Source organism: Ranitomeya imitator, chromosome 7 (assembly GCF_032444005.1).
Source record: "Ranitomeya imitator isolate aRanImi1 chromosome 7, aRanImi1.pri, whole genome shotgun sequence".
Taxonomy (NCBI): Eukaryota; Metazoa; Chordata; class Amphibia; order Anura; family Dendrobatidae; genus Ranitomeya; species Ranitomeya imitator.
This window is the reverse complement of record NC_091288.1, coordinates 138,944,551-138,956,903: the sequence shown is the minus strand read 5'-3', so window position 1 is coordinate 138,956,903 and position 12,353 is coordinate 138,944,551. Positions and strand designations below refer to the sequence as shown.

Genomic DNA, 12,353 nt, shown 5'->3' with positions numbered 1-12,353 from the left:
ATATTATTGTTAGGGAGTTTTGTCCCGTTCTATTCCCAGTGGTATGCCATGGGCATACTGTATAGGAGGGAGATTCTTACCTCGAGTTACGTCCGCAGTGTCCGTTTTTGTTTGAGTATCGGAAATTGGCGCAATTTTTTTTTTTTTTTTAGCAAAGTTTGGAATTTTTTTTCACCACTTAGATAAAAAATAACCTAGTCATGTTAGATGTCTATGAACTCGTACTGACCTGGAGAATCATAATGTCAAGTCAGTTTTAGCATTTAGTGAACCTAGCAAAAAATCCAAACAAAAAACAAGTGTGGGACTGCACTTTTTTTGCAATTTCACCGCACTTGGAATTTTTTTCCCGTTTTCTAGTACACGACATGCTAAAACCAATGATGTCGTTCAAAAGTACAACTCGTCCCGCAAAAAATAAGCCCTCACATGGCCAAATTGACGGAAAAATAAAAAAGTTATGGCTCTGGGAAGGAGGGGAGTGAAAAACGAACACGGAAAAACGAAAAATCCCATGGTCATGAAGGGGTTAAGGAACTGAGCCCTCGCCATACCATGCAGATGCTGGCTGTATTTCACAGCTGGTATATGTCTGTAATAGCAGCTAGATGCCACTGTCAATCACTAACAGTGGCATTTGAATGTCTAAATTGCAAATGCTAACTCAGTGTGCAAGAAAAAAGTCGTCACACAAATTGCTCATTTGGAAAAATATAGGTAAAGGTCTCAAAATATAGAGAAATATACCAATTTTTTAAACCAATATCAATGTGGTATATCCATAATCATATGGACCTCCGGAAACATATTGCCAGGACATTTTTTCTATCACACAATGAACTTCAAAACAACAAAATTCCCCTCATCCCCACCCCCCAAAAATGTGAAAAATAAAAATGTGAAGTTTAACCCTTTAACCAAAGCTAGCTCTGAAGGCTGTTGTTTAGTGATTAAATCTTTTGAAATGGTGATATATACTTGGACCGCCATTGTTCCCCCGCATCATTGTTGTGGTGTGACAATGGGTTTTAATGGCACCTGGAGGCCTAATGAAGTTTTCCATTGATACCACTTTGGTACTCCTACTATACAGTGTAAAACTAAAGCAATGCAGTAAATAGTACAAACGAACGTAGGGAACGTAGGTTCAAGTCCCCTATGAGGTAATGAGGACTAAAACATTTAAAAATAAAGGTAAAAAAATCCATAACAGAATTTCTACCTTGTGTATTGGTTGCACTATTAATGCTGGCTATTGTACTATTACTGTGCTGGTATACGGACATCTCTTTGTATGAGAACTTTAGAGCTATGTTCCTGTGCTTGTCGGAATTTTAGTATTAGTGTGAATGAATTCAGCGCAAATTGGTCTCTCTGGCATTAGGTAACTGCTTAAAATAGGTTGGTTTCTGCTTTGTATATCACTGTGATCGTAGAACAGTTGTTTTTTTTTTTTTTTAAACAAACCTGACAGTTGATTCTCACTGCCCATACTACTTGCAGGTTGTATCTGTCTGGCACCGTCATTCCAGGCAGGAATGTTTTACTCTGGAATACTGCGGTGTTTCAGAGAAAACCTACATGTAAATGCTGATCCAGGAAGAGGCTGTTCCTCAGTGGCTTCTCACTGCACTGTTCCCTCTGAGTGATAGCTTTCTCCCTAAATGTGTGTATAGGGAGAAAAATAATTTTGAACAAAACAAGTCAGCAACTGGTACAGGAGGCGAGAAGGTCCTGCCCGTGAGAGATAACAATCCACAAGGGATGGGTGAGGATACAGAAGGTAAGGGTAGAGCTGATCGTGCAGCAGTATGGTGGATCGGAGTTACTGTAGGTTGTAGACTTATTGGAAGAGGTAGGTCTTCAGGTTTCTTTTGAAAGTTTCCACAGTAGGCGAGAGTCTGATATATTGGGATAGAGAGTTCCAGCGAAGGGGGGCTACATGGGAGAAGTCTTGTATGCGATTGTGGGAAGAGGAGAGAAGAAGGGTGTAGAGAAGGAGATCATGTGAGGATTGGAGGTTGCCTGCAGGTAGGTACCAGAAGACTAGGTCACAGAAATATGGAGGAAACAGGTTGTGGATGGCTTTGTATGCCATGGTTAAGGTTTTGAACTGGAGTCTCTGGGCAATGGGGAGCCAGTGAAGGGATTGACAGGAGAGGTCAGGAATAGCGGGGGATAAGTGAATTAGTTGGGCAGCGGAGTAAAGGATAGATTGGATGGGTGAGAGTGTTAGATGGGAGGCCACAAAGCTGGAGGTTTCAGTAGTCGAGGCAGGGGATGATGAGAGCATGCACTAGTGTTTTTACAGAGTATTGTTTGAGCAATGTTCGGATCTGGGAGATATTTTCAAGTTGGAGTCAGCATCCTTCCTTCAATTATATGAAGTTTGCCAGTGCTGCATGGTGAAAAACAGCCCCGCACCATGATGTTTGTACCTCCAAACTTTACTGTTGGTATGGTGTTTTAGCATGATGTGTATTATGGTATCCAAAGAGTTGTATTATGGTCTCATCTGACCAGACTATATACTACCAGTATTTCACTGGCTTGTCTACATGTTGTTGAGAAAGCTAAACTTGCTTGAACATGTTATTTGCTCAGCAATGGAGTCTTGCATAGTGAGCGCGCATACAGGTTGTGGTGGTTTTGTGCATTACTTATTGTTTTTTGATGATTCCAGGCCATTCTGTAGCTCTCCACAGGTGGTTGCTGGCTCTTGGACTTTATTATTATTAATGTCCTCTGCTCTATCTCGAGCAATGGCGACTTAATGGATGAACACCCTAGGAAGATTGACCTTGGTCAACTCATCTATTTTCTCTTTTCAGTCTAAAATCTTGCAGGGTTCACCTAGTCATGGCCGATTTATCATGAAATGATGTTCTTTTTGCTTCCCGATTATGGCCACAACAGCGTTCACTGATACCTTCAGTTTAGAAATTCTTCTGCAACCAATGCCATCAGTATGTTTTGCAACTATAAGGTTGCAAAAAGTATTAAGGCAGCTCACTGTTTTTTTCCATCATGAGATTTTTCATGTGTGGCACCTTGGTATTGAGACACCTTTTTTATAGGCCATCAGTTGAAACAACTGATATTATTTTTTCGCTAAGGGGCAATATTGATTTCTAATTTCTCATCGATTTAAGCTGGTGGCATGACTTTCCATGGATTTTTACACCTCTTTTTTCATGTCTTCAATACTTTTTTCCTGTGTCATCTCTCATTATTACACATGACTTACACAGGACATCTATGGTTTGGTTCCTTTTCTGGTCTGGATTGGATGGATTGTTACCAACATCTGGTGAAAATTTCATGTCAATATCACCTTTAGAAATATAGTTACTTAGGAATGAGTGATGTGTTCTATGCTTATCTTTTATAATTCCAGTATGAGAAATGGTCAGGGATGCAACATAATCAATAAACTAGCTTCCATCATCTTACGTTGTCTTCTGGTCATGTTCCTGTGGTGAGTGAGGGAGAAACACTGGAAATGGTGGTGTTAAACAGTGATGCTGATGCTTAAAAAAGCAAGAGATTCAGAAGTCAGCAGATCAAATCCACCATGTAAGGATTAAAAGAAAACCTTCCACTTGCCATGAATACTGTATGTCATTTTTATCTGGTATGAATGTTGCTGTTCTGAATCTTGAATTATTTTTTGTTCCTGTCCCAGGAGCAGGATGGAAAATTTTGACTTTGGGAAGAAGCACACAGCACTGGCCCATCCTTAATCAATAACCCTGCCAAGGCGGGATTTAATTCGCCTTAAATTCACTGGTAAAAAGATGGCTGGTGGTGGTGTTTTTATTTCAGATCACATGTGTAATCCCAGATACCTTATTAAACTGTTAGCAAGAGCTTTGTCATTTAGTGGGGCCAAGAATGATTAGTGAATTGTTACCTTGCATTAGCTTTATCTGTAGTAACGTAGCTGAATGCCATGATAGTGTTTAAGAATATTAACATGAAGTCAAATCTGTAGCAGGACATCTGTCTAGAGGCCCAGTGTCTACTGATGTTGTGGGCTGGCATAGCATACTGCAACCAGACCCCATTCTTGGTACACTAACAGCTTCTCGGGTCCTTATTGTACATATACATTGTGGTTCCCTTTGTAAAAGGAAACCTGACCAGACCCCCATGCTCTCCAACCCACCAGCATTTGTATATTACTAAATTCCAGCTCCTTAAAACAATCCGTTTATTGAATCCAAGCATAAAATCCAAATGTCCATAGTGTACAGACTCCCATCGGTAAGTGCCCAAGGTGACAGAGACTAACGATAAAGATCATCTTGATCGAAACGCGTTGCCGTTAGTCTCTGTCACCTTGGGCACTTACCGATGGGAGTCTGTACGCTATGGACATTTGGATTTTATGCTTGGATTCAATAAACGGATTGTTTTAAGGAGCTGGAACTCAATCTTTTTGTTCTCCCTGATGATCGTCACGTCTACCTGCAGCGGAGTTCCGTGCACCTGCGGTGATCACTGGTGAGCTGGCTACAAACTTTTCTATATATATATTACTAAATTCCCTGCCTAACAAATCCTTTATACTGATTGACACTTAAACAGACTTTTCAAAAAGGTATTTTTACAGTCTGTTTTTAATGTGCAAATTTCCTTTTGACTAGTCGACGAGGCGTTTGTTTCCCTGGACTGGTGGTCCCACACAGAGCTCTCCTGTAGGCAAGAAAGTCGCACACGTACGTGAGATTTGCAGAGAGCAGGAGATGATGCTAAGTCTTCCAAATCATGTTACCATGCCCAAAGGGGTGTAATAACATGCTGAGTAGGACTGCTAGTCTGAGGAAACAAACGCCCCATCGGCTAGTCAAAAGAAAATTTTGCATATTAAAAACGAATTGTAAAAAAACTTTTTTAAAACATCTTTTTGTGTCAAACAGTATTAAAGGACTATTAGGCAGGGTTTTTAAAAAGGAATATACAAATGTTGGTGGGTTGAAGGGCATGGGGTCCTGACAGGTTCTCTATAATATAAATGCAGTATTCCGCTGTAAGTTTCTTTGGAGTGATTTGTATTAGAATTTCTAATACGCAAGCACCCGTAGAAAACCAGTTATGTTTAACCCGGTCCGTCACCCAATGAGTATCAAAATATGTTCTATATTATTTTTTATTATACTCAGATATCCGATTGCATTTTCATATATTGTATGTCTCCACATCTGATAGACGATGATAACTATTCCATGAAAAATTTTGGGGTATTCCTTATTTTTATGTGACTCTAATATTTTTGCCTTCTATGCTCCTGAACTACTGGCACAATGATTGAAATCTTTAAATATTCAGCAATTAAAAGAATATTGAGTAAAGGATTTATCTTTTAGGTTTCCATTAATTGATTTGGTATCTTCTAGTGGTCAGCGAACGTGCTTGGATAAGGTGTTGTCCAAGCAACATGGGGTGCTGAGTGCCTTCGGCGTGCTCGTAAAATATGTTCCAGTCCCCGTGTCTGCACGTCTCGTGGCTGTTGAGTCGCAACACATGCACAGATTGCCTAACAAACAGGAATCCCTGCATGTGTTACGGCTCTCAAACAGCCACGACTGGAATATATTTTTCGAGCACGCCGAAGGCACTCAGCACCCGAGCATGCTCGGATAACATCTTAACCCAGCTTATTTGCTCATCACAAGTATCTTCTTTAAAGGGAATCTGTTGGTAGGATGAGCCTTCCTAAACCATCAATATGGACATGCAGGTCATACATACAAGGTTGAATAAAATGATACCTTGATATCTGCGATCCAATGTCTTATTCCAGAGCAGCTCATGTTCTCTTATTTGTAGATGAGCTATTAAAATCTATCAGTCAAAAACAGATCTCCCTTAAAATCTGCCTCCACAGATTATTTTAAATGAAGGCATGAAAATTGGTAGAGCAGACAGTCAGTCATTACATGTCTCACACTGGTAATGCTCCCTTTCATTTAAGATAATTTCTGGAGGCAGATTTTCAGGGAGATCAATGTCCTGCTCATAGATATTAACGGTTAAACTACATATAAAGAAAAATGTGGATTTCTCTGGAATCAAATAATCAGGTAGCAGATATACAATAATACAAATTTTGGAGCTTTGGATGTCTGAGAAATGGGCTCTGCGACACTATTTTCAATGGAGCAACTCCATTCATTGTCAGTAAGCCTGCTGGAAATAGCCAAGTACAGACCGCAGTGTAAGTGGAGCGTGCGCACATAGAAATTGTGTTTTTTCTAAATCTTTTATTTTCAGAAAAGTATTCTAACATATTTAAAAAAATACATAATTATTAAAAAATGCAAAGTATTTTAACTTACAAAAGTTATGTTTCTACCAGAAACCAAGAAATATGGTATAATGGAAACAGATGAAAACCAGAGAATCACAGCTGTAAAGGAAAAGCCACTGCCCACAGATACAGCATCAAGGCGAGCTGTAAGAGTTTCTTACTTATATATGTTTATTTCTGTGTTATAAAACTAGAAATAAATGCATTAAATCACTAAAAGCACTTAACCCATCAAATCCAATCACCTAGTATTTGCTCCTTCAACAAGCGCACTCTCCAGAAAATGAGCCAGAATGTACATCCATTAACAAGTCTGTCCTTGCTCTGTTAGATGTGGGCCCGCCATGCATTATTTCCATTCAATTCAGTGGGTGCATGGTACTTAGAAGGGGACATTCACACTGCATTGCGACATTTCCTTTTTCTGTTCTCTTTTTATAAACAGACAAATTAAATTAATGTCAAAACCTGATCTGTTGCAAAAGTGGAAAGCAGCAGGGCCTCATTGATCATTTTTGGTCTGCCTTGGTTTTATTATGTTGTTATTTGCCTGTTTTTTGAATAGAAGAAAAAGAGCATCATGCAGAACTTGTTATTCTTATATAAAAACTGACACATATAGTGCCTTGAAAAAGAATTCATACCCCATGAACTTTTTCACATTACATCCAAAAATGTAAATGTATTTTATTGTGATTTTGTTATATACCAACACAAAGTAGCAATTATTTGTGAAGTGTAAAGGAATTTATACATAGTTTTCTATTTGTTTTATTTACAAGTGTCAGACTACATGAATACAAATGCACGTGAGTTTTCAGATTTTATTTTTAAATATTTAGAAAACCATGTATGATGTCAGTTACACTTCACACACATTTGCTACTTTGTGTTGATATATCACATAAAATCCCAATAGATCTATTATTATTTTTATTTATTATGCATTGATTATTTTCCACAGCACATTACATACCGTATAGACAATTACGTCCATATATATTTGGAGAGAGACAACATTTTTCTAATTTTGGTTATAGACATTACCACAATGAATTTTCTGTCCTGTGTCACATCATCAATAAACACTAGTGACCCAATGCCACTGGCAGCCATGCATGCCCAAGCCATCACACTGCCTCCGCCGTGTTTTACAGATGATGTGGTATGCTTTGGATCATGAGCTGTACCACGCCTTCGCCATACTTTTCTCTTTCCATCATTCTGGTAGATGTTCATCTTGGTTTCCCCTGTGCAAAGAATGTTCTTCCAGAACTGTGCTGGCTTTTTTAGATGTTTTTGAGCAAAGTCCAGTCTAGCCTTTTTATTCTTGATGCTTATGAGTGGTTTGCACCGTGCAGTGAACCCTCTGTATTTACTTTCATGCAGTCTTCTCTTTATGGTAGATTTGGATATTGATACGCCTACCTCCTGGAGAGTGTTGGTCACTTGGTTGGCTGTTGTGAAGGGGTTTCTCTTCACTATGGAGATTATTCTGCGATCATCCACCACTGTTGCCTTCCGTGGGCTCCCAGGTCTTTTTGCATTGATGAGTTCACCAGTGCTTTCTTTCTTTCTCAGGATGTACCAAACTGTAGATTTTGCCACTCCTAACATTGTAGCAATTTCTCGGATGGGTTTTTTCTGTTTTCGCAGCTTAAGGATGGCTTGTTTCACCTGCATGGAGAGCTCCTTTGACCGCATGTTTACTTCAAAGCAAAACCTTCCAAATGCAAGCACCACACCTGAAATCAACTCCATGCCTTTTATCTGTTTAATTGAGAATGACATAAAGAAGGGATTGCCCACACCTGTCCATGAAATAGCCTGGAAGTCAATTGTCCAATTACTTTTGGTCCCTTTAAAAACAGGGTGGCACATGTTAAGGAGCTGAAACTCCTAAACCCTTCATCCAATTTTAATGTGGATACCCTCAAATGAAAGCTGAAAGTCTGAACTTCAACTGCATCTGAATTGTTTTGTTTAAAATTCATTGTGGTAATGTGTATAACCAAAATTAGAAAAATGTCTATGTCCAAATATATATGGAACTAACTGTGTTAGAGTATAAGCCAACCCGAGTATACGCCAAGGCACCTAATTTTGCCATGGAAAACTGGGTAAACTTATTAACTCGACTATAAGCCGGGTATGCATTGTCCCCTCATCCATGTCCTGCCATGCGTGGCTCCCCCGTTTTGTCCTGGTATGTGTGGCTCCCCTGTTTTGTCCTGGTATGTGTGGCTCCCCCATTTTGTCCTGGTATGTCTGGCTCCCCCGTCCTGTCCTAGTATGTGTGGCTTCCGCCCGTCCTGTCCTGGTATGTGTGGCTCCCCATGTTATATGAATGGCTCCCCGGGTCCCGCATGGCTCACACTCCCCCGTCCAACTCACCCCTCTTGCGCCGTTACTGCATCTCCGTTGTCCTGACGTGGCAGCTCTCATGTGCGGAGCGGTCACGTGGTACCACTCATTAAGTTAATGACTATGCGCTCCACGCCTATGGGAGTGGAGATGTATGCATATTCATTACCTTAATGAGCGGTACCACGTGACCGCTCAGCACAGGAAGAGCCGCCAGCGCCAGGATGGAGATGCAGCGACGGCGCGAGGAGTGTGAGTATGATGTCTTCTGTTAGCCGGCTTCTGCCACTGCTCCCCCTCCCCCGCGGGCTTTCTGGACAATGACTCGTGTATAAACCGAGGGGAGTGCTTTCAGCACAAAAAAATGTGCTGAAAATCTCAGCTTATACACGAGTATATACGGTGCATTATTATTATTGCTGTCCCCAATGGGTCTTACAATGTAAATTTCCTATCAGTATGTCTTTGCATGGGTTTCCTCTCCGGTTTCCTCCCACATTCCAAACACGGGGAGAACATACAAACTCCTTGCAGATGTTGTGCTTGGTGGGATTTGAACCCAGGACCTCAGCGATGCAAAGCTGGGCGCCCATAAATTGTAGACGTGGCTGTACGCCGCCTGTGTCCCGGTCTGTTCGCATCCTTGTTGCACTGGCAGCGCCTGACGCGGGCTCTGTGCACTTCCGGGTCCTTCTGGCGGTGCATGCGCCATCATTGCCTCTGCTCCTTCCTATTGGCGGCTTACACTGCATATAAAAAACCCCCGGTTCTAATCGTACACCACCCCCTGATGAAAAATTTATCCGAAACACGCATCGGGGTGCGCTGTACTTGGAGAGGCGGGCCTTAAAGGTATTTACCATCTCTAAATCTTATGCACAGTCTTGGTGTGCGCACTGAATGTATGCATAGGAAATATATGTATACAGTTGTTACGAAAAGTATTGACACCCCTGCAATTCTGTCAGATAATACTCAGTTTCTTCCTGAAAATGATTGCAAACACAAATTCTTTGGTATTATTATCTTCATTTAATTTGTCTTAAATGAAAAAACACAAAAGAATTGTCCTAAAGCCAAATTAGATATACGGTAATTCCACACCAAATATAAAAAAGGGGTGGACAAAAGTATTGGCACTTTTTGAAAAATCATGTGATGCTTCTCTAATTTGTGTAAATAACAGCACCTGTAACTTACCTGTGGCACCTAACAGGTGTTGGCAATAACTAAATCACACTTGCAGCCAGTTGACATGAATTAAAGTTGACTCAACCTCTGTCCTGTGTCCTTGTGTGTACCACATTGAGCATGGAGAAAAGAAAGAAGACCAAAGAACTGTCTGAGGACTTGAGAAACCAAATTGTGAGGAAGCATGAGCAATCTCAAGGCTACAAGTCCATCTCCAAAGACCTGAATGTTCCTGTGTCTACCGTGCACAGTGTCATCAAGAAGTTTACTGCCCATGGCACTGTGGCTAACCTCCCTAGAAAAATTGACAAGAGATTTAAACACAAGATTGTGCGGATGTTGGATAAAGAACCTCGACTAACATCCAAACAAGTTCAAGCTGCCCTGCAGTCCGAGGGTACAACAGTGTCAACTCGTACTATCCGTCGGCGTCTGAATGAAAAGGGACTGTATGGTAGGAGACCCAGGAAGACCCCACTTCTTACCCCGACACATAAAAAAGCCAGGCTGGAGTTTGCCAAAACTTACCTGAAAAAGCCTAAAACGTTTTGGAAGAATGTTCTCTGGTCAGATGAGACAAAAGTAGAGCTTTTTGGGCAAAGGCATCAACATAGAGTTTACAGGAGAAAGAAAAAGGCATTCAAAGAACAGAACACGGTCCGTACAGTCAAACATGGCGGAGGTTCCCTGATGTTTTGGGGTTGCTTTGCTGCCTCTGGCACTGGACTGCTTGACCGTGTGCATGGCATTATGAAGTCTGAAGACTACCAACAAATTTCGCAGCATAATGTAGGGCCCAGTGTGAAAAAGCTGGGTCTCCCTCAGAGGTCATGGGTCTTAAAGCAGGACAATAACCCAAAACACACTTCAAAAAGCACTAGAAAATGGTTTGAGAGAAAGCACTGGAGACTTCTAAGGTGGCCAGCAATGAGTCCAGCCCTGAATCCCATAGAACACTTGTGGAGAGATCTAAAAATGGCAGTTTGGAGAAGGCACCCTTCAAATATCAGTGACCTGGAGCAGTTTGCCAAAGAAGAATGGTCTAAAATTCCAGCAGAGCATTGTAAGAAACTCATTGATGGTTACCGGAAGCGGTTGGTCGCAGTTATTTTGGCTAAAGGTTGTGCAACCAAGAATTAGGCTGAGGGTGCCAATACTTTTGTCTGGCCCATTTTTGGAGTTTTGTGTGAAATGATCAATGTTTTGCTTTTTGCTTCATTCTCTTTTGTGTTTTTTCATTTAAGACAAATTAAATGAAGACAATAATACCGAAGAATTTGTGATTGCAGTAATTTTCAGGAAGAAACTGAGTATTATCTGACAGGATTGCAGGGGTGTCAATACTTTTGACCACAACTGTATATGTTATATTACCCCCACTTTGGTTTTCTGCACTTTTTTGACTATATTGTTATCATATTTTGATCCGTTCTCTACTTATTACTTTTATTTATCCATTTTTTACATTGCACAATGCACTTTTTTTATATTGCACTCAGTAAATACTGATTAGTGTTCACTGCACATACATATATTATTATATATATATATTTGGATTGCCTATATGCGCACACCATAGCCCAATTTTTTCAGATGGTTGTAGAATATTTTACATGATTTTATATTTTATTTTTGCAACCTTTTTGTCCGCCCCTTTGCCATTATCTGCATTTGCATTTTATAATAATACACACATATTTTTAAATTATTGTATTTTCTATTTCCAAGTACTGGCACATTGCATAAGTGCTACCATTTGCCAAATAATATGTAATAAAGGCGTTTTTTATTGCATCATCTCAGTATATTTTGTCTTATTATATATTTATATTATTTTGAACTATATTTCTTTGAGATCCTACATTTGTTTTTTTGTTCTTTTTAGTATCCCGAATGGTCTGCCATTCTGTTTTTTGGCAATCACATTTTCCTTTATTTTGACCTTATTGTTAGTACAATTTTTATTTTTTTTTAGATTTATTTATACTATTATGTGGCTGGGAAATAGGGTTGCTACATCTTACTTGAAGGTCCTGGAGTGGCCAAGCCAGTCTCCAGACCTGAACTCATTAGAAAATCTTTGGGGCTAGCTGAAACTCAATTTTGCCCTGTGACCTCCCCAAAACCTGAAAGATCTAGAGAAGATCTGTATGGAGACGTGGGCCAAAATCCCTGATGCAGTGTGTGCAAAGTTGGTCAAGAACTACAGGAAACGTCTGACCTCTGTAATTGCAAGCAAAGGTTTCTGTATCAAATATTAAGTTCTGTTTTTCTATTGTATCAAATACTTATGCCATGCAATAAAATGCAAATTAATTATGTAGAAATCATACAAAGTGATTTTCTGTTTTCTTTTTCTAAGATTTTGTCTCTCACAGTTGATGTGTACTGTACGTACTATAAAAATTACAGACCTCTCCATTCTTTAAGACAGAAAACTTGCAAAATCGGCAGTGTATCAAATACTTATTTTCTGCACTGTACT

The 12,353-nt window shown here is 40.0% G+C and overlaps 1 protein-coding gene across 2 annotated transcripts in view; it reads left to right on the top strand.

Moving 5' to 3' along the window:
- The window catches only part of LOC138644922 (glucose-1-phosphate adenylyltransferase-like), a 150,787-nt gene that overhangs the window by 107,408 nt on the left and 31,026 nt on the right, over positions 1 to 12,353 (top strand). For both annotated transcript variants that reach the window (XM_069733852.1, XM_069733850.1), the window contains one exon: positions 6,362 to 6,459. In XM_069733852.1, the coding sequence (XP_069589953.1) occupies positions 6,362 to 6,459 (98 nt within the window). The remainder of the gene's footprint in view (positions 1 to 6,361; positions 6,460 to 12,353) is intronic.